This window comes from Crocodylus siamensis, chromosome 2, assembly GCF_052110815.1.
Source record: "Crocodylus siamensis isolate JL-2025a chromosome 2, ASM5211081v1, whole genome shotgun sequence".
NCBI lineage: Eukaryota > Metazoa > Chordata > Crocodylia > Crocodylidae > Crocodylus > Crocodylus siamensis.
In genome coordinates, this window is record NC_143396.1 from 143969800 (window position 1) to 143993243 (window position 23444).

Here is a 23444-nt window from a genome sequence, read left to right on the forward strand (position 1 = left end):
GAGGCACTGCTATCTCATGGTGAAAACAGGAGATTAGGGGGCAAAGCACTTGAGTTCCATTCCTGTTTCTGTCACAGACTTGCTGTAAATTTGAGTAATTCATTGAACATGTCCATGCTGCAATCTTCCTTTCTAGAAAATGGCTAGAAAAACAGGTGAGGTTTAAACTGGGGCTTAATTATTGTGTTAAAAAACCTTACCTCTGCAACTGTAAAGAGTTTTAAGTGCTAGGTACCTAATACTGCATGTAATAAAAATCAGTTTCTTGTAATATCTAACATATCTATTACAGTATAATGATTAGGAATTTCTTCTATAAAGATCATGATACCAATCCAACAATGAGGCATCAAGGCATACATGACATCAAGTACTATACTTCTAAGTGACTTAAAGTTCTTGTTTTCCTATGGAAATCCTTAAAAAGGTGGATTATACATCATGCAATGATCCTTACAAATGGTCACATTTGAGGATACGGTCTTTGTTTCTTTTTCTTCTTCATGACTGAAGATATTTTTCTGAAATGAATTCTTTTTTTCCTTAGATTTCATCTGTTTCCAGTTATTTTTCAAGTGAATGTTTGATTTTTCAGTATCTTGAAAACACTTCTCCAATGTCAAATATGTGACAACATGCAATAACATCTTGGTTCAATTATGGCCATACAGCATCATCACATTTCTGTGATTTGTTTTGCAGAATTACTGAAACAAAGTCATCCCTGGTGAACTTCATGGTGTAACTCCATAGGCATCAATGGTTCTACACCAGGGACAAATTTCTCATCCTATACATATTTCCATCATATCAGATGCAACATCACTGACTTTTATACCTAACTAGGGGCAGGGAGAAAGTCATGTATGGTTGAATTATGCAGTGCACAGGGTCTCAATAGTCAAAGTCTGAAAAACTCCATGTGCCTACTTGGCACTGCAGAGGCAAAAATCTTTTTATGGCCAGTGGGCATAACTAATGTTATCAATTCAACAGAAAATAAGCTTTACATTTAAAACAGGATTTTGATTTTCAGCTCCAAATGCATGAGCTCTGAATCAAAATAAAAACGAGGCAAATGGTGGTGTAGATTATATGTGGATAAATAACCTGTGAGCATAATTTACATCCCAGCGGATCTAAGGAAAGAGAATGGTTTTAGGAAATCACCCTATCACGGCTTAAGCTGAGGGAGGCCTTTCCAGGATCAGCTAAGAAGGAGCATCTTTGATTAGTTGCAACAGGGACTCAGGCAGGAGCCCTGTTAGAGTCAGGCAGGATTGACCCGACGATGAACTCTGTCAGGTGGCAGACATTACACACCCGGGAAAGGTTCGAGTGCTTAGTCCGCGAAAACCAGGGGATAAAAGGCAGTGGCGGGGCAGTAATTTTTGCCTGCGGGCACCACAAGACAAAAGAAAGCTACGGGGACTCTAGAAGGTGGAGGAGTGATCATACCTGTAATTTTGGAGGACGCCAGAAGAGATGGACTTCAAGAGGGGCGGCAGGTCGGTCAGAAAAAGGAAAATACTTCTTTGCAAACCCCGCTGCACGGGTGAGTGCGGGAGCATTGCTGGACGCTGGGAGACAGATGCCTTAAGCCGAGGGGGAGAACCGGGGGCTCGGACAACTGCGGGAGCACTGGGAGGCGGCGGACAGCAGCTGAGGGAGCGGGAGAGCGCTAGTACCCCTCAGGGGAGAGACGGAGATACGAGAGTAGCTTCCCTCAAGCTTCCTACTCTGGGAGGACAATTAATACCGGAGAGCTGAGAGACCGGCAGTGAAGAAACGGCAGGGAGCCGCTCTCCGCACAAACTGTTTGTAACAAAAAGAGAAACGCGGATAGCACCCATCGCCAATAAAGCAAGTAGTACACTTTTTAGGTGCAAAGGTGTATCCAGCCGGGAGAGTCCGTCTCAATAACGCGTTGCTCTCGCAAACGAAAGAATTGATGAGACTGCTGCAATTGTATCGTATTTAGTTTGAAAATAAATTAACCCTGTGAGACTTTAACATCTGGGTGGCACTTATCTTTCTCAGACACTAAAGAAACGTGAAGAAAAGAAAAGGAGATCAGTGTTAAGTCGTGGTGAGTGAGTACAGAGGGCAGATGAAGGTAAGTGGAGAACCCTCTCACATTAGTCATAACACTAAAGTAGGGGAGTAACTAATATTTTAGGATATCTGTCCAATCTAGGTAAATGCACTGTAATGCACATATGATGCATTATACAGTTGGTATAATGCCCGTGTGCTCTCTGGCAAAGATTCAGAGCTGTGGCGTGGCATGGCCTGAATAATCAAGAAAGGCGCAATGAAACCCCTGGAATCAACAAGTCACTTTTATATTTTTAAGATACTCAAGGAAGCACTTTTTTTTTCCATATTAAAGTCTCTTTGGTTTTAATTCTTGGCATCTTTATACTGTCTCTATTAACAGACTTGAACATTATTTAACACCAGTTGTCATCTGTGAATTTCAGAAGATTAGGCTGGCAAGATAAAACAAAACCTATTTTTTAAAAACCTAAGAAAATTCCTAGGTACAAAATTATGACTAACCTGGATTTAAATGTGAAATTATTGCTTATTAATGAAGAAGATCTTGAAAGAAAGCTTTCACAAACTCTGCAAATGCTGTGAAGAACTAAAACCTAAATAACAATCTAACATAATTGCTAGCTAAAGTAACCCGAATCACCTTAATGGTCCTTTGGTCTTTCATCTCTGGAAAATCTATATATATCACTGACTCCAAACTTGGGAACAGATCTAACTAGACTCACTTATAGAATTGTGCTGATTTTAAGGGAAGTTGCTTAATATTGCTAAGGTGAAATAGCCCTGCCTCCTTTAAGACCATATGGACTCGGAGGTTACAATAACTTGCATGAGTGTTCATTTTCAAGTGTTTTGGGAATTCTTACTAAACTTTATACTCTAAACTATTTTTTAACTATGATATCCTTTAAAGTTGGGGTTTTTTTTCTCAGTAGAAACCTGTATATGATCAGACCTATATATAACCATAAATTAAGATATTCATTTTCCCATAAAACAAACAAAACACCTAATGAAAAAACCCACTATGTTGTTTTTGTTGCAATGCTAAAAATTGTACACTTTGTGCATAAACCAATAAAGAGCAGGAATTTTTAAGGATGAAGGTGTAACCTTTACTTACATTACAAGTGATAGCAGGAAGAATGCAAGGAACACGTTCCACCCCCCCCCCCCCCCCATTCTTGATTACAATTTTTTTTTTTTTAACTTGGAAGAGTGTAAAATTCTTCCTACAACTCTGTCTATAACAAAATATAGAGAATATGAAGAAAATTGCATTGCTCAGGAACACTTAAATTTTATCCGAACATACCAAAATCTCAACCATTTCCTCCAAATACTGCCAGCAATCTTCAGTGAAGATTATATTTTTTTTTGCTAAATTTTAATTTTTAATAAGCCATTGGGAGGGAAGGTTACTCAAATTTTTTCCAGGGCAAAGTCTCTAATTATTCCCTACTCTCCTGTTATTGAAAACTAAGTTATGTTATTTCTATTTCCATTTCGAATATTTTTGGGAAATTTTATGAACCTGAATTGGCTAAGAATTTGAAGGTGGAAGGACACTTGGGTTACAGTGACCACAACACAATAAGAGTTCAAGATTCTAAGTGGAAGGAAGGAAGGGGAGTGGCAGAACAAAGACACTAGACTTTAGAAAAAGCGGGGAACTACTGGGTAGGATCCCCTTAACAGCAAGGCTGGGTGGAAGAGAAGTCTAAGAATGCTAGATGTACTTTTAAGAAGGCCCTTTAAGGTATAGGAGAAAAAGATTCTGATGCAATGGTAGAATGAGAAGTGTAACAAGAAGCCCATGTGGGTAGACCATGATCTCTTCATTGAGTTGAAACTCAAAGAAATCCTAATTTTCCTCTTTTCCCCACTTTTTGTAGGAAAGCCAAGGCACAGTTTCAGATCTTGCTGGCAAAAGACAAAATCTTTTTTAAAATTTGATTTTTACAAATGTATCAGCTGTGAGAGGAAGGTCAGAGAAACCAGCCAAGATAGTGAAGGAGATGAACAGCCTAAAGTAACTGAAGAACGGATTACTTAGAGAAGCCAGAGGCTTTCAGGTAAGTGGGATGGGATGCTTCAGACTACAGAAGGAATTGGCTCATCAGAAATGGCCAACTTGGATTCACCAAGAGCAAGTTATGCCCGAATAACCCAATTTCACTTTTACAATAAAAAGTGACAGGCTTTGTGCATGGGGAGAGAGCAGTAGATGTAATGTACCTTAACTTTAGCAAGATTTTTTTTGATACGACTATCTCCCATAACATTCTCGTTAAACAAGATAAGGGAATAAAGACTTGATAAAAGTACTATAATGTCGTGCATAACCAGTTGTATGCACTATACATACCAATTATGCACACTATATAATGTACATAACTAGTTGGATCATTGTGCTCAATGGGTAGCCATCAATGGCTCAATGTCTAGTTGGAAGGAATATTTAAGTCCAGATTTTTCCAGGGGTCTGTCCTCAGTCTAGTATGTTTAGTATCTTATTAATGATTTGGATGATGGAATTGATGTTATCCACAAGTTTGCTATGAGTTACTCAAGTCCTGCATTTGGGACTGAACAACTGCATGCACAAATTCAGACTGAAGAAAAATTGTTTAGGCTGCAGAAAAGGGTATATTGTGGGGGGGTGGGGGTTACACAAGCTCATAAGATGAATATGAGCTAATTTTGTGCTCTTACTGCAAAACAAAAAAAACAAAAAACAAAAACAACCCAACAACATACTGGACTATATTAACAGGAGGGTCACTTGCAAAGCAAGAAAAGCAATTCTTGTGCTTTATTTGGCATTAGCGAGGACTTGTCCATGTCCAGTTTTGAGCCCTACACTTCAAAAAGGAACTGCACAGATCGCAAAGAGTTGAGCACAGTGGCAAAAATGAGGGGCTTTTGAAGTAAGACTTGTGAGGAAAGCCTTAAAGAATTAGGGTTATTTAGTCTCTTCTAGAGAGGAGAGAACTGAAGCAGGATTTAGTAACAGTTTTCAAATACCTAAAGAGTCGTCATAGACCAGATGGATAACGAGTCAGGGACTATTCCAGCCTTTAATACAATGAGGCAACATATGATGATATAAGCTTATCTGTAGCCTTTATATACTTTCAAATCCACAATATTCACAAACATGCATATATACTTCTGACCCTGGCCAAAATTTATTCAAGAGCACTAATAAATATCTATTTGTCTTTTCCTTTCACAGCTAACCAGAGAATTTTAAGGGATGCAAAGCCTCCTTCATACAGGCCCTTTTTAAATCACAGATAGCAGAATGAGAGAGACAGTGGTCTCCCTGTGGCTGCTACATCTCACTCTGTCCATATGAATGAAAATTTTACTTTTTTGACTGCCTTTAGATCACCATGATCTATTGTACTTTGGGCTTGTGAAAAAGCCCCCTCAAAATTGCTCCTTAATTATGAGTTCTTCAGTTAGCCATGGAAACTGCAGGATACTAATACCTACCTCACCTGTATAACCTGTATGATATCTGAATGTCATTAGCTCTAAGAAAAGAGTGCACTTTCTTTACTAGTCTATTTTTTCATCTTTATATTTAAAAAAAAACAAAAACAAAACAAAAAAAAACCTGCAATGGGACTATATTTCATATACACTCTTTTTTTTTTTTTTTTCTTTTTAAAAAGAATAATGGCCCATTCTTGTTCTTACTTGCACCTTTGCAATCCCAATAAATTTGTGTTACAAATCAGAAACAGAGCAAGTAACTTTAAAAGTCCATATATTCAAATAAATTCCTTTTCTCTGTTTGCAATTTGTCTGCAAACCATATTTGATAATAATATCTGCATTTAAGCTGCTTTCGTAATTGTATAAGCCAACCAAAACAGGAAACAGAAACAATTTAACATAGGGATGTCAAACTTGCCCAGCTCCACAGGCCTGAGTTGGAGGATGGATCTGGACCACAAGGAGCTTCATGGCCTCCATGCTGACCCACCTGTGGTGAGGGAGTGTATGTGGCAGTATTGTGGTTATATTGCTCACTCCCCTGCTGCCAAGATACATCCACAACAAGGCTCTGCACCCCACTTTCTGCAGTGGGCCCTGTCCTTGTTTGCCCCACCCTCAAATTTCTTGTCCCTTTAGGAGCCCCACAGACTGGGTAAAATGGCTACAGATAAAACAAGCTGTCTCTGACCTAGTGCAACCAATTTGTGCAAATTGTTAAGATTGCAGTCAAGTATACCATTTAACATTCACTTTTGGCAGTATTTGATCTCTCAGTCTTATAGTTGCCTTTCATAACTGTTTTTCCTGCTGGCAAGTGCTTAATTATCCACTAAAGAAGAGCACAGTGGTTACTCAACACATTTCAAATCAAATTTTGTCTGCAAACTGAAACAATATTTTGTGGAATATTTCTTCCAAATTTTCTCTACTGACAGCAAAACTTGGTCCACAGAATTTCTTAACCAATTCCTCTTCTTTCCTAGTCCTGAGAAGTACTTGTAACATATTTCAAATTTCTCTTTTTGACTCCTCCATAATATTTTTTTTATTAGATTAATGAAATGAGTTCCACTTCTGCAAAGCTGTAAAGCATGCTTAACTTTCACACCCTCTGGCTCCCACTCAGTTGATGCAACTGAAGCAGTGCTTCCAAATTAAGCACACAGCTGTGGCCCTGATGGGGCACGGGAGTTAAAAGGCCAGTTATAGACTGCATTCCTTGCCGGAAAAACTTTATATAATCTGTTGGAACAACTTTATTGACCTTGATGGATCTATGTACCAGAGAACCTGATCTCATAATCAAGGTTTAAGCTACTTTTTTTTTTTTTAAGCAAATGCATATGCTTAGGGACAGGTGTACCTCCCCTTTTGGACTGTACCACACCACAGAGCTTCTAGGGACTTTTTAAAGTCCCTAAAACAGGTGAAAATCCTTGTTTCCTTCCCCTGCCTGCTCAAAGAGAGATTCTCTCCCTGTCTCCTCTGCCTGGCCTTCCCTGCTGTCCTGGGGACAGGGAAGCACCAGATCTGTTCCTGCCCACTCCAGTGGGGCTGGGCTTATCTGGGGACAGGGACAATGGCAGCAAGCATGGCCTGGGGGGCTGGGTTCCTCTTCTCACTGTAACAGGGCAGGACTGTGGGGTAACTACTCCCTAGATGCCATTGTGTCCTCCACAGCTAAGCCCATTGTGTCCTGTCCAGCCCAGCTAGCTCTGGAGACTCCCAACCCCTGAACAGTAGAGAAAGCAGCAGTAGCAGGCAGGGGAATGATAAGAGAGCAGATGTACAACTGAGCAGAGGCTCTCACAGCCTGATCTGTCCACACTTAGGAGAGGAGACTAGGAACAGGGGGTGCAGCTACCCCTGCAGTATAGGTTGTTGTTTGCACACACCCCTTTGGGAAAATCCTAGATGCACCCCTGTAGATCTTTTTCTATGGCTTTAAAATAGATTTTCCTACAATGATCCAACACAATTTTTTAATTACAGTTCTATCAACATAAGCATGATGAGCCTGATTGGGCAAGGTTCTGAATGCTGAGCGTTTCCTACTGGGTCTTACAGTTAATCCTCTTTCCTGGACTGCTCAGAGCACTGCAGGATCAGATCTCCTTAGCTGGAAAGAACCTTGTGAGGGGCCTCAGTTTAAAGCCTTAAAAATTTATTTTTCCATCATTTGAAAGAGAGCAAATGTGTGGCAGTAGAGTACTTCTGAAAAGGACAAGGGAACTGAAGAAAAATAGATCAAGCTGTATAGGAAATGTTGTGCAAACTTATCAATATATTATAAACATATATGAGGAACATGACCTCAATTAAGGAGCTATCCTGAACAAATCAACAGTTTTTCAATGGCTGTTTTCTAAGGGGTTATTGCCACATTAAAGTACATTTAATGGTTGAATTATAGAGTCTTTCAGTGACTTATTTTTAACAAATAGGCAGGTATGCAAAGGAAACCCCCTTTTCCTTGAATTTTCCTTGAATTTTTAAAATAAAGTCTCACAAAGCTAAAATCTATTTGTCTAACAGCTGAAGAATCTACAGTGCTCTATTAATCTGAGTACTTCAATTTATTCCCCAACTACTCCTGGACCAAGCTTTAAGAGGATTAGCCTGTATTTCAGTCCAATATCTACCAAATCTACAGACTGAGGGCTGGAATTACTACATTATTGTCAGTTAAGATTAAGAAAATTGCTATTAATTATTTGTATTATCATCTGATTTAATTTCTTCCGCACTCTTTAGATATTATTAATAATCTACATAAAAGATAGCTACATTAATAAAGCCAACAAGAAAGTAGCAAATTTACCTAGGGAGCTGGCAACACACACAAAAAAATTGCATCCAGGGAGATTACAGTAGAGAGAGCTATTTATCTCTGAGTGAAAAATGCATAAAGCCCTCTCTCCACTACCCTCTGGTGTTTTTTTTTTTTTTTTTTTTTTTTTTTTTTTTTTTTTTAAGCAGTGTTAGGGTTACATGAAAAATAAAATCTATAGGCTTAAATTTATTCCTGTTATAATTCCCTTACATTCAAGGCAATGGAGTTATACCAGGGATAAACTGAGCTCAATAACTGCCATGTATTGTATGATATAAATTTCAGACTTATACATGTTTAAATAATGAAGTATTTATTGAAGTATGCATAGAAATCTCAATGGTAGCTTTAATCAGGAAAAAAAATGCCTCAGCAAAGTAAGTACAGAACGGAAGAGTAACTAAAAACCTACTGGGACCTTATCCTGACTGATTCAGAATGTATTTAAGTATACTTCACTCCCTTCATTCTACAGAAAGTACCATATTTCCATAAAATATTCTTATTTATTATATTAGGGATAGGGAAGGCTTAGTTGTTTCACATTCCTTTTCAAAACATCATAATGAAAGTGAAGCCCATTACAGTGATTTAAAAAGAGGATTCATAGGCATTTGACTCACCCAACAAATGCAATCCATTTAATTCAAAAATACTATTTCCAGAATTAGAAAAAAATGGGTAGTCCCAGATCTGAAACCAGTTCCTTGTTGAATAATATTAGCTTTCTATTTATAATGGTCACCATTAGAAAAGAAAAAATCAGTGTTAACTACAGAGTAGATTCTGAGTTGCCATTTTTTCTCTCTAAACTTTTGCATTTAAGATTTACTTTTCTGTGGTAAATATTGGTGTGCCCATTTCATAATATATCCTGAACATGAAAATATTTTCATGTATAAAAGAAAATGATAACAGATAATTAATAAACAGACATTTATAGCAAAATGTAACTAATAAACAAATGGTCACTGGCTGCTATCAGCACAAGGTGCTTTGTGTTCAACCTTCCATATGCTATACTCACTGTGTTTTCCATTTAAGGCTCTTAAAGGGAGACAAAGGTATTATAGCGAAATGTAGGCTTGCAAGCATTTTGTAATGGGAATTAACCTAGTTATTTACATGCAGCACAAATGGATATTAGCTCTAACCTATGAAGAAAGGGGCTGAGGGTAAAGGATTGTCAGTACCTATGGAGACCAATGGCTGCTAGGAAGGATACGATCAGTGCCAGGAAACAACACAGCACCTTTAATCATTTCTCCCATGATGCACCCTACTGACCACATGTCAACTGAAAACAAAAATGAAATGAAGGTAAACAAGAACATAGCAACAGAACAACAAATAAATGAGAAGACTTATCCAATCATGGCACAGCGTAGGAGCCTGAAGTTCACCCATTTCTGTAGGAGCTGTGCTTGTGCATACGAGTCTCATGAGAGTCTTACAGGGCTGAGAAAAAACTGACTTGGGTACATTTTTTAGATGACAGACTATCAACCCTGGAAACTGAGAGAGACCCATGGCTAGCTACTGCATTTTAAGGCAACTTTGCAATTATAATTAAATGATTAATTTCATGCATTTTTTTAAAGTTCTCATTTGCATTCATTACCTAGGATCATACTGGTTTGTATTGTAAATGAATGTTAGTCTTTATACTTACTGGGGATATGCAAATCACTTCCTTTTTATCCTTTCAACTACAGGACATCCCCCCATATTTTTACAAACTGAACTGCCAGGAGCCACAAAAGAAAGCTTGGACTTTACAAAACATTTCCACCTCTTTCTTAGAAATGTGAATAAAGTGTGTTTGTTGCGCTCATTTGGTTTCAATAATGTAAGCTCTGAGGCTGTTGGCTCACTTCCAGCGACTCTCAAAGTAGATTGTTCATAATAGGGTGTCCTTAGACTCTCAGAAGATTTTCATTCTGCTGGATGGGAAATGCTAACTTTAGAATGGGGTAGTTTGTGTCTAAGTGCTACACTGCACCTTTGGACTACAATTCAAAACAAGTCTAAAAACTAATTCCACTCATTTTGCTTCAACTAGGTTACTCATTATTTACACTGATTATAATGAGAAGAGAATCAAGTACTTGAAATTTATCTTGTAGTAAATTGGTATTGTCCACACTGTCATTGCCAAGGAATAAGAGTTATTTAATATCATATGGAACAAACGAATGAAACTGAACTGCTTCTGCCAACTTTATTCTATCATATTCCATGGTTGGGGTGGGGAATCTAGAGCTGGGAATAGGAGACAGTCTCCCTGGGGAAAGACAAGTGCCATGTTGTTTGTTTCCACTCACTGTTAGGATTCCATACTGAGTTTGATTTTGGAATAGCAGCTTAAAGTTGGTATGATTTCAAAGAACGTCCTTACTCTGGAAATCTTAGGCTGACCAGGACATACCACTGGCTGCTGTTTTAATTAGCATATGAAACTTTATCAGCGCAACAAAAAAATAAGCAAACAAAAATTGCTATTTGCTTGGTAGCAGAAAGCAAACCCAGAGGTGAAAATTACTACTGGTTTCATCACAAGCTAAATGGCATGCAAAATATCAGGAAAAAATAGAGCAAACAGTTGTGCTGTCTATCCATTATTAATGTGTCTCATCTTAAGATATGAAGAAAAAGTCCATGAAAATTAATCTAATGGTTTATTGAACTGTAAACTCTCTTCACTCCATAAATCAGCTATGGGAGAATTCCTTGTATTGCTTTTGAGGCTTTGTGAAAGAAATCTTGATAAAATTTCTAAAGACATAGGGACTGAATATGCACCTCAGGACATTACCCAATGCCTGAAGTGAAAAGATGTTCAGTCTCTGGTAATTGGTTTCATTTCATAAACAGTTAAAAGTCCCTAAGTAGACCTCAAATTTTTCACTGTGCATGTTTAGCAGTAGGGATGTTTAATAGTATGAGACTAAAGGAACCATTATTAGTGTCCTGAATATTATTAAAGTCCTGAATAGCCCTAATTAGGGATCAGAGTTCTATTGGCCTAGGCTTTAGATAGAAATGTTGTAAAGGGACTTAAATCCTAATCCCTGATCTAGTTAGGAGTCAATCTAAATTGAGAGTAACTCCACTGAAGTCAGGATGGTAGCTCTAAACCATGCCATCCCAGGTTGTGCCAGCCAGCTGTGACTGGATATCACTGTAATGGAGAAGGACAATTAAAATGTCCTTACAACTGACATGATCATCCTATTTGAGAACTGGTAACAGGATTCTGCTGAAGCGTGGGAGTGAATGTTGTCTAAATACAAGCCACTGGCTGATACCGTGAAGGAAAAGGGTTATAATATGATGGTGCAGTCACTGATTCTTGGGTGACTTTGAGCATGGGACCTGAGCAACAAGAGGGTGTTTCAAGGCTTAGGTGTAGTGAAAATGATGAGGCATGCCATGGTTTCCAATACCATTCAATGGTCAAGAAATATCTATGTCAAGCAAATCACTGGCCATCACCAATATTAAGACAGCCACCAGAGACCACCAGCAAGAAGTGAGACCAAGGGGACAGACTGAACCCTTCCCACACATACCATTAACTGACAAAGACTCATACTGTCTTTGACCATTCCACACCCCAGCAATTGTACACTGTATACTAAAACCATTGTCTAAGAATGCCTTCCCACTTTACAATTCTGTACGGATGCAACTACTATGCATGGAAACTTACCTCTCTTCCTAGCACAGCATGGCACTGAAACTTCTTAACTCCCCATACACCAGGCTAATGCAGGCTGCATGACTAACTGCATGTCTTAGACTGCATTAACATGTACCAACAATGAAGCTGGGTAGGGTGATGACTAGAAAATGGTATTTAGAGGTTTGCTTTTGGGAATTGGCTTGTAGGTACAATACATATTGCATTATAACAAAGGTCCAGGGCAACAGCAAGGTTTAACTGATTTCAAAAAACCTGCTTCTGACAGTTTCTTCAAGGCCCACTGTGTTTGACACAGGCAAGCAGCAAGCAGACACACAGGCTAGGAAATTAATGAAGAATCATAGAAAATTAGGCCTGGAAGGGACCTCAGGAGGTCATCTAGTCTAAACCTCTCTTCAAAGTAGGGCCATCCCCAACTAGACCATCCCAGTCAAAGCTCTGTCTAGTCAGGTTCTAAAAACCTTCAAGGATGGAGCTTCCACCACCTCTCTGGGTAACCTGTTCCAGTATTTTACTACCCTCCTAGTGAGAAAATTCTTCCTAAACTTCCCTTGCTGCAAATTGATACTGTTGCTCCTTGTTCTGTCATCTGCCACCACTGAGAACAGTCTAACTCCTTCCTCTTTTGGACCATTCTTCAGGTAGTTGAAGGCTACTATTAAGTCACCTCTGTCTCCTCTTCTGTATACTAAGTAAGCCCAGTTGCCTCAGTTTTTCCTCATAAGTCATATCCCCCAGCCCCCTCATCTTTTGTGTCACACTTTGCTGGACTTTCTCCAATTTGTCCACATTCTTTCTGTAGTAGAAGGCCCAAAACTAAACACAATACTACAGACGTGGATTCACCAGTGCTGAATAAACACTTCCCTTGACCTACTGGCAACACACTTACCAATGCAACCCAGTATGCATTAGCGTTCTTGGCAACAATGACACACTGCTAGCTCATATTCAGCTTACTGTCCACTGTAACCCCCAAGCCCTTTTCTGCAGAGCTGCTGCCCAGTCAGTCAGGCCCCAGCTTGTACTGGCGCATGGGATTGTTCTATCCTAAATGCAGGACTTTGCACTTGTCCTTGTTGAACACCATGAGATTCCTTTAAGCCCAATCCTCCAATTAGTCTAAGTCACTCTGAATCCTAGCCCTACCCTCTAGCATATATACTACTCCTCCCAGCTTGATTTCATCTACAAACTCTATGCCATCTTCCAGGTTGTTAATGAAGACATTGAACAAAACTGGCTCCAGGACCAACCCCTGGGGCACTCCACTTGGTATCAGCTGCCAACTAGACATGGAGCCATTGAACACTACTCTCTGAGCCTGGTGCTCCAGTCAGTTTTCTATCCACCTTACAGTCCATTCATCCAGCCCATATCTCCTTGGCTTGCCTACGAGAAGGCTGTCAAAGATCATATCAAAAACCTTGATAAAATCAAGGTACACCACATCTACTGGTCTCCCCGCATCCACAGAGCCAGTCACCTCATCATAGAAGGCAATTAGGTTCATCAGGCATGACTTGACCCTGGTGAATCCATGGTGACTGTTCCTAATCACCTCTTTCTCCTCCAAGTGTTTTAAGATGGATTCCTTGAGGATCTGCTCCATGATTTTTCCAGGGACTGAGGTGAAGCTGACTGGTCTATAGTTCCCTAGATCCTCCTTTTCCCCTTTCTTAAATATGGGCACTATGTTTGCCCTTTTCCAATCATCTGGGACCTCTCCTGATCACCATGAGTTTTCAAAGGTGATAGCTAATGGCTCTGCAATCACATCAGCCAACTCTCTCAGCACCCTTGGGTGCATCTCATCTGGCCCCATAGGCTTGTACAAATCCAGCTTTTCTAAGTAGTTTCTAAACTGTTCTTTCATCACTGAGGGCTGTTCACCTCCTCCCCAAACTGTGCTGCCAGGTGCAGTAGTCTGGAAGCTGACCTTGCCTGTGAAGACTGAGGCAAAAAAGGCATTGAGCACATTAGCCTTTTCTGCGTCCTCTGTCACAAGGTTGCCTCTCCCATTCCGTAAGGGATCCACACTTTTCCTGATCTTCCACTTCCTACCGACATTCTTGTAGAAACCCTTCTTGTTACCCTTCAAATCCCTTGCTACCCCTGATTCCAACTGTGCTTTGGCCTACCTGACTTCAGCCCTGCATGCCTGAGCAATGTTCTTATATTCTTCCCTAGTTATTTGTCTGATTTTCCACTTATAAGCTTCCTTGTCATGATTTAGTTTACTAAAGAGTTCGGTGCTAAGCTAAGTTTGTCTTCTGCCATATTTACTAGTCTTTCTACCCATCAGGATGATTTGTTCCTGTACTCTCAGTGAGACTTCTTTAAAGCCAGCTTTCCTGGACTCTTCTTCCCCTCAGTCTCGCTTTCCATGAGTTCCCCGAGTGAGTTGAAGTCTGCTTTTCTGAAGTCCAGAGTCCTTACTCTGCTGCTCTCCATCCTTCCTTCCCTCAGGATCCTGAACTCAATCATCTCATGGTCACTGCTGCCCAAGTTGTGATCCACTATACTATATTCCCCACCAATTCTTCCTTGTTTGTGAGCAACAGGTCAAAAAGAGCATGGCCCCTAGTTGACTGTACCAGCACTTGCACCAGGAAGTTGTCCCAATATTCTCCAAAAACTTCCTGGTGCAAGTGCTGGAGCAGCCATCTGGGGGGCCATTCTCTTCATGTACCACAGTGTTCGATAATATGAGGTAAAGAACTTCACCACATTGGCCAGCTTACAGTGCCCAACTGCAGGGCTCTTGAGATTTCTCGTTTTGGTAGAAGAAGCAAATTAGGAGAAACTGGAAAGAACCAAATTAGCAAGTAGCAAGGTCCCTTCTGTTTAAGATGGAAGCCTTTCAGGCACTGGGCCAACTCTTCTGCAATTTGTATTCCATTTACAATTATGTAAGCTCAGTGAAAGGTACAAAACTGACTGTCATTGAAGACAGGATTCTCCCATTTATCCACAGAACAGGTATAGAAGCAGCAGCAGTTTTACAAACTTTCTTATACTGCTTTGCTGGTGTGTGAGCTCTGACCCACAAGAATGCCCCCAAAAGGTGAGAAGCTAGTTTACGCTCTCTATCATTTCATTCTGTTTGCTTACAGTGTAGAGCAGTCCCATTTGTGATGATCTATACTTCAATCAAGCAGACTCCTGTCCACTGAGAAGAGGACATAGACCACCCTGTTTGAAAACTTATTTTGGTGGCACAGCTGGAGATGGGATTTCTCAAAATGTGATGCTGGATGTGCTCATTTGCATGCCTACAGCCTTGAACAGTTAAGAGGTCAATGCTGTTTCATACAAATGCTGAAGTCTGAACTCTGGGAACAAGTCTGAAGGATTGTCAGTGCATAGAGTTCACATTTTAGAGTCCATTTTAAAAGGGATTTGTTGGAAGGCATTCTGCTGCGACACTTCAGCTCCCCATCATTATTAGAGGTGATGGTCCGAGCTCCAGAAATGAATCAAGCTGCACACTTGAAATTTACAAAGTTAAAAAAATACTGATATTCTGAAGAAGCAGGGAAACTAATCTAGTTGATAGTAAATCTATCTGAAGATGGATCCATTAGCCACATACTGTCCAACTGTAACCATGGCACAGCATTTGGGATCTGTTTTACTTACTTCAACATAGCAAAAGAAAAAAAAACCCAAAACAAAAAAACCATATTTTGAAACTTGGAATGCTGAAGTGCAATGAGTGAGATCTCACTGAATCACAGAGACTGACTTAATAACCTGGAAGAGCCATGCTTTGGAATGGAATGGCTAATGAGTTCCCCAGTAAGTGGGACATTTGATATTCCTCTAGAAATGGATAAACTGATTTACTAAAAAAATTACTTAAAAAAAAATCCCTCCCCTATTTTCTCCAAATCTTAGCTTGCCTAATTCAACATGAAATCAAACAAAAGACTATTTTTCTTTTCCTGCCCTCCTGTAATCTCTTCACTAGTTTCCAACATTTTTTTCAATCACATAAAAATGTCTTGTTCCAGAAAACAAGGATCCATATAGCTCTGCTCTGTTTATATCTTTGCTGTCATCCTACTCTCCCCAAAATGTTGCCTTCTCTCATTACAACCCCATGCGTTTTTCAGGCTTTCCAATATGCCTGAAACAATTTTCCTCTTCCTGAACATTGAAGTATTTTGTTCTTGTCCTCCAAACTTTACACCTTCTGGGTATGGTCTCCATATCACTCTTTCTGTGAGCCAGTTATGTATTTACACATTGGCAAAACTATATATGGGAATAAAATGTAGGAAAAAACAACAAAGAGAGAAATCTACAAGTAAAAATGACTTTACAGTCTGCTTTTGTGTAAGAAACTGATCTCAGTTTTGTGTTCTCAGATTTTATAAAACTGCCTCCCCCCTTCCTCAGAGCATCATGTCTCCCCTCTTAATTTGGTCATCTGTCTACATTAGGGCCAAATCCTGTAAAGGTTCAGTGTTCCTTGTGTGGGATACCAACCACCCTCAATTTCTATTCAGTTTTAGAAGTTTACAGATTTCAGCAGTTCACAGCAGGTGTTTAGCACTCCATAAGGCATTTTCTTAAGAGTGTAGAGCTATTTAAGCAGGGCCCTTCCTTTCATTGCTGATTTGCACAACCATGCCCACCACTAGTGTTTTATTTAAAACACTAATTAATATGACTTTATCACAATGACAAATTAAGAGGGGCTTGGATACCTTGTTGTCTACTTCTAGTTTCTTATCTGTTAAAGAAAGCCTCATTATACTGTGAGCAGTGCTGTATTTATGGCCTGCTCTAGTTCAAATCTGAAGTAGAAGTCCCAGAAATCCTTTAAGAAAAGCTGTTCTTGTGAGATTTCCAGCCTAACTTTACAGGTTCACTTGACCCAGACTCTTGGTAAAGGAGTCTAATTATTTGGATGTCTATCCAAATGGAACATGAGCTCTGAATCTGTTGAGGTTTGCTCATACTTTGCATTTCACTATTCCACTGATGTTTGCAGTAACAACTAGCTGTTTGGACTCTAGCTAATTACTGAAATGAAATTCAGCCCTAGGCAGAGGACCAGCATAAGACCTAACACTATTTAAGTGATCCTGCATAACAGAGATTAGATGGGCTTTAAGTAGGGTATAGGTCCACAATGGCCCTCTGTCCAGAAGTAAATAAAATGTTAGAAAGCAAAGTTCTAAGTACTTACTTCTCTGTAAATGAGTGTCCCCAAGCCCTACAGAAATTTATAAGAGCTGAGTGCAGGAAAGATTTGTCACGAGGGACTCAGCAATATCACAGAATATCACAGAATCAGACCCCAACACTAAAATGACCAAGCATGACAGAATAGCTACTTGGGATGAAAATGTGCATGTGTCATATAACTCTTGTAAGCAGCTTACTATAGTTCTCAAATGTCACATCATTTTTGGGCATTAAGTGAGATATGAGGGTGTATCACATAGCCTTCCTATGGCAAGGAAGACACTTTACTGCCGAGCTAATTAGTCTACTATGCAGTAAAGTGCACATGTAGATGCAGTCAGCTAGGCATTGAGCTCTCACCTCAATTTGCATTTAGAATCTGGACACAAAAGTCTTTCACGGGTAGATCTTCTCTGAGATGGTTTTGGTAAAGTGTTTGTTGTCAAGGCAAGTATGTGCTCTCTAATCACCAAGAACAAAACACAGGTTGAAATCTTACCATGAATCATTTATCATAAATGATTGCTCAGATGTATATGATGGCTTAAGAATGATATTTAAAGGTTTGCTTTTGGGGAATTGGTTTATAGGTATATGTATATACATAAGAATGGTTCAGAGTGGGCAGCAGGAGTTAATTAATTTTTAAAAGCATGGGTCACACACACAATTTCACACAGCCTTTGAAGTAGACAGGCTGTCTAACACAACAAGGACACATAGTTTAAGGAACTGGGGGTATGTACCACACTGTTCCATAACATGAGATGAGGTGATACCAGACTGCAAGGCCAAGGCGGGGGGCCTGAAATTCCTGTTTTGGGAAGGGTGTACACATGATGAGCTTGGAATATGCTGATGGAATATAACATAGATAATGTGACAAACACAGAGAGAGACCAATCAGAGATACCCAAGGATAAAGAGTCATCAAGAACCATCAGGAGAGAAGGAGAATACAAAAGCAGAGACTTGAGACTAACAGAGGGTCCCTCCCCATCCTCCTCCACTGGGATCCTCCTTCTCCTCCCCATACTCCTCTCTGAAAGGGTTCTCAACCCCAGGAGGCATCCCCGAGGCCACCATGGACAAAGGGCACACCACCAGCCTCTCTCATCCAACCCACAGGGGAGTGGAGGAGAGGGGACCTCAGCATCTCACCTCAAGGCTGCTGACATCTAATACCTAAAAGAGAGCTTCAAAGTGAAGATTGCATCCTGGCCAGATGGATTTTGACTCAGATGACAGCCCTCAAATTGGTACATATATATAAATTGCTTGGGAGTATGTGCGGGTGGGTGAGGATGGAGCGCTAACACCTCCCAAGAGCAGGGCTGGGCTGGGGCGAGGGCAGCGATGCCCCTCTGCAGGGTGGGGAAGCTTGTATGTGGCAGCCTTCCCATGTGCCGCCCCCGCCACCCTGCTCCATTTCTGGCCACGTACTACCCCCATCCAACTCTGTGCCTGGCCACATGCTAACAGCCCTCAATGCCGCTCGCCATTTTAAAAAGGTTGAAAACCCCTGGTCTAAAGAGATATACATTTCTCAGAGTATGAAATATTCTACTGATTTTTAACGTTACTGCCAACATTTAAAATAAGTATCAGAAAATCTAATTATACATATTTGCCTGTAATACATGCATACACATATACATACACACATATATACACATACATATATATACACACACACGCAGAAATATAGATACACACATATGCACACACGTATACATACATACACACATATGAATATATACACAAACACATATAAATACATATACATACACACATACATATATATATGCACACAAACACACACATATACAAACAAATAAATACACACAAACACACACAGACATCAATATATATAAATATACACACACATAAATATACATATAAACACACGTACACATACATATACACATAGATACACACATATACACACGCATATACACACATATAGGTACACGTACACACATACACAGACACACATATACACACATATAGTTAGATAAATATACACACACATATGTATATACACATACACACACGTATACACATTTATATATACACACATATACATGTACATATATGTATACATATATACACATCTACACACAGATATGTCTCTACACACATAAACAGACACATATACAGGCACACACACATATACATATATACATACATACACACACACATACTCATATACATACACACACATACATACATACATACACACTCAGACATATACATACACATATACACATGCACATATGCACATATAGATATACACACACATACACATGCGCACACATATAAACAAACACATACACATGCACATATATGCAAACATATACACATGCACATATATACACACACAAAAATACATTATATATACACACATATACACATACACATATGTATACACATATATACACATGCACATACATATCTACAGATACAAATCTACACACATATACAGATCCCCACACACATACACACACATGCAAACATATACACACACAAATACATTATATACACACATGTATACATATGCACACACATATGTATACACACATATGTACATATATACACACGCACATGCATATGTACACATACATATGCACACACACACATATACATACATACGTACATACACACACACACACACACACACACACACACACACACACAGACATATAGTCCAGCCCTGGTAATCCCAACACAGATGGAAGGAGGCAAGAGGGCACAAAAGCCCCCATGGCTCACCAAAAGTATCCGGGAACGTCTCCTGGCTAAAAGGGAGGCATACACCCAATGGAAGGGAGGGGCCATCCCCAGGAAAAACTATACCTTGGCTGCTCAGGGCTGCAGGGGGGCAGTCAGATAGGCCAAGGCAGAGATGGAACTCAGACTAGCAACCTGGATCAAGGACAACAAAAAGTCCTTTTTTAAATACATCGGGGTAACGTGGGACCTCTGCAAGACAGACTAAGAAATCTGGTCATCACACCAGATGACAAAGCTAACCTACTTAACAATTTCTTTGCCTCCATTTTCCTGAGCAGGGACTGGATCAGCCCCCCCCCCCCCACCGGGTATCCCCTCAGGTCCCAGGGGAGGTGCACCCAGGCCAACAGTCAGGGAGGACCTAGTCGGGGAACTTCTGGAGGGACTGGACATATTTAAATCAGCTGGTCCAGACGATCTCCACCCCAGAGTGCTGAGGGAATTAGCAGAGGTCAATGCGGGACCCCGGCATGGCTTTACGAGCACTTGTGGTGCTCTGGTGTGGTGCCAGAGGACTGGAAGAGGGCCAATGTGGTTCCCATTTTCAAAAAAGGGAGGAAGGAGGACCCAGGAAACTATAGGCCAGTTAGTCTTACCTTGATCCTGGGGAACCTTTTGAAACAATTATCCTGGTGCATATTCATGAGGGGCCAGCAGGGGAGGTTATTCTTAGGGGCAACCAACACGGGTTCATTAGAGGCAGGTCCTGTCAGACCAACCTGGTGGCCTTCTATGACCAGGTCACAAAATCCTTAGCCTCAGGGGTAGCAGTGGACATAGTCTTTCTGGACTTTAGGAAGGCCTTCAACACTGTCTCTCACCTCATTCTCATTAAGAAACTGGGGGACCGTGGTGTCTATACCCACACAGTCAAATGGGTCTGGAGGGCCACACCCAGAGAGTGGTGGTGGATGGGTTATTTTCTACCTGGAGGGATGTGGGCAGTGGGGTCCCCCAGGGCTCAGTCCTCGGGCCCGCACTGTTCAACATCTTCATCAGTGACTTGGACGAGGGGGTAAAAAGCACCCTGTTCAGATTCGCTGACGACACCAAGATCTGGGGGGAGGGGGGGATGTGGACATGTTAGAAGGGAGGAATAGGCTGCAATCAGGAGGAAGAACCAGCACCATACCTACAGGCTGGGGAACTCCCTTCTCGTTAGTGCAGAGGCAGAAAAGGATCTTTGAATTACTGTTGATGCCAAGATGAACATGGGCCGGCAGTGTGTGGATGCAGTCAGGAAGGCCAACTGCACCTTGGCATGCATCCACAGATGCATCTTGAGCAAGTCCAAGGAGGTGATCCTCCCCCTCTATGTGACACTGGTCAGGCCGCAGCTGGAGTACTGCATCCAGTTCTGGGTGCCACACTTCAGGGGGGATGTGGACAGCATGGAGAGGGTCCAGAGGAGGGCCACTTGCATGATCAGGGAGCAGCAGGGCAGGCCCTACGAGGAGAGGCTAAGGGACTTGAACCTGTTCAGCCTCCACAAGACAAGGCTGAGGGGGAATCTAGTGGCCATTTACAAACTAGTCAGAGGGGACCAGCAGGCACTGGAGGAGTCCCTGTTCCCACCAGGAGGAGTGACTAGGAATAATGGTCACAAGCTGGCAGAGGGTAAATTCAGATTAGACATCAGGAGGCACTTTTTCACTGTCAGGGTGGCTAGGATCTAGAACCAACTTCCAAGTGAAGTGCTGCTGGCTCCTACCCTGGGGGTCTTTAAGAGGAGGTTAGGTGAACACCTTGCGGGGGTTGTTTGACCCCAGTACTTTTTCCTGCCACGACAGGGGGTTGGACTTGATGATCTGCTCAGGTCCCTTCCAGCCCTACCAACTATGAAACTATATACACACACACAAAAACACATACAATATACATACATACACACACACACACACACACACACATATAAAACAAGTAGAAGATTCTTACGTGCAAATACTTGATGTGGAAATGAAAAAAGCTGTACATAATTTTGAGGGGTTTTTAAAGAAAGAATTCTGTTTGAGTTTAACTGGAACGTAAATCTCTCACATTGTTGTGTTGTTTATATGCACAATATGTATATACATCACTCTATATATTAAGATAATCTGACTCGAAATATATGTTAGGCAACCCAGGTCTAAGAAATCACTCCATAACAAATGCCCACAAATTTTCAGATTTTTGTTGTTGCTGTTGTTCTTTGTAGTTTTGTAATGCCTAGGAATCCACAACAAGGACCAGTATCTCCATGGGCTAGGTGCAATTGAAATTCAAAACAAATCCAAAGAGTTTATAGTCTAAGCATAAGAAAAGAGATAGCAAATATACTCAGACAAATTAGAGAGTACAAGGAAACAAAGAAACAATAGTAGCAGCACCAGGGGCAGTAGTTTGAGCATGCCAGCAACTTAACCATTGACAACATTTTTTTGTCTGTCCCAAGGATAAGAGATAGTTGAGGGACAGAATTAAGGTTGCCTTGTGGATACAGACAAGAAGCACCTTCAAAGCATGAGGAGCAGTATGGGAGAAAGCAGTTTGTAGCGTGGAGAGGTGTGGTTACTATGTTAGGTTTGTCTGAGTGTATACATAGTACACAGAGAGAGAGAGTTTTAAATCTGTCAACAATACTGCAGCATTAAGCCTATGCCTGATAAAATAAATCTGCAAGCATCAAATCCCCATCAAATTAAATTAAATTGAATTAAAACTAAAAGTAATTTCTAAAATAAGTGCTTCACTTGTACAGCTCACATCACTTGGTTTGAAAACTCCCATTAATACTCTTTTAAACTGATAATTCTGGGTAACCTTTTTCTGGAACTTCAGATGTTGTCCTAACCCATTGTAGTTGCATCACCATTCACAGAGAATCTTTCCATAGCCTCTCTTGCATTAATAAATCTTAATTTCATGCATCTGAGCAATTGTTTAAGATTCATGGTTAACTCTCATCTTGTGCTCTGTTTTAAGTGATCAGAAAGCACCACCTGCCTTGACAGCAAACACTTTACCAGCTCACTTCCATATTCAGATTCTGATTCAACACTATGTAACACTGCTGAAATCAACCTCTTTGAGATGCTGCAAGGGGCATGTGCGGGAATGGGAAAAGTTTCCTCCTGCTGCAAGTTTGAGAGCTGCAAGTTTGGCCACAGGGAGCTGGACCCCAGTGCAGGTAAGTAAAAGGTTAGAGGGACTGGAGGGGGGAAGGGACCATGGTGGTAGGACCCCAACCAGCCCCACCCACTCTCCCAGCCCCCTCTGATCCCTTCCTTTCCCAGCCCCAGCCCCCGCCTACCCCCCAGATCCCTTCCCTGCCTGGCCCCATCCCCCACCTACCCCCTGAAC

General features: G+C 40.8%; 1 protein-coding gene and 1 long non-coding RNA gene across 5 annotated transcripts in view; one reads left to right on the forward strand and one right to left on the reverse strand.

The window, feature by feature from the left end:
* The window catches only part of MAPK10 (mitogen-activated protein kinase 10), a 425444-nt gene that overhangs the window by 53895 nt on the left and 348105 nt on the right, over positions 1-23444 (reverse strand). Inside the window, exon 9 of one of the 4 annotated variants that reach the window (XM_090037016.1) lies at positions 9630-9701. The exons of the other annotated variants lie outside the window; for them this stretch is intronic. Coding sequence (XP_089893142.1) covers positions 9630-9701 — 72 coding nt within the window. The remainder of the gene's footprint in view (positions 1-9629; positions 9702-23444) is intronic. 4 annotated transcript variants of the gene reach the window in all.
* On the forward strand, positions 1227-5723 carry LOC149870867 (uncharacterized). The gene is made up of 3 exons (XR_016440857.1): positions 1227-2116; positions 3957-4136; positions 5300-5723. It is a non-coding gene; the product is annotated as an uncharacterized LOC149870867 (long non-coding RNA).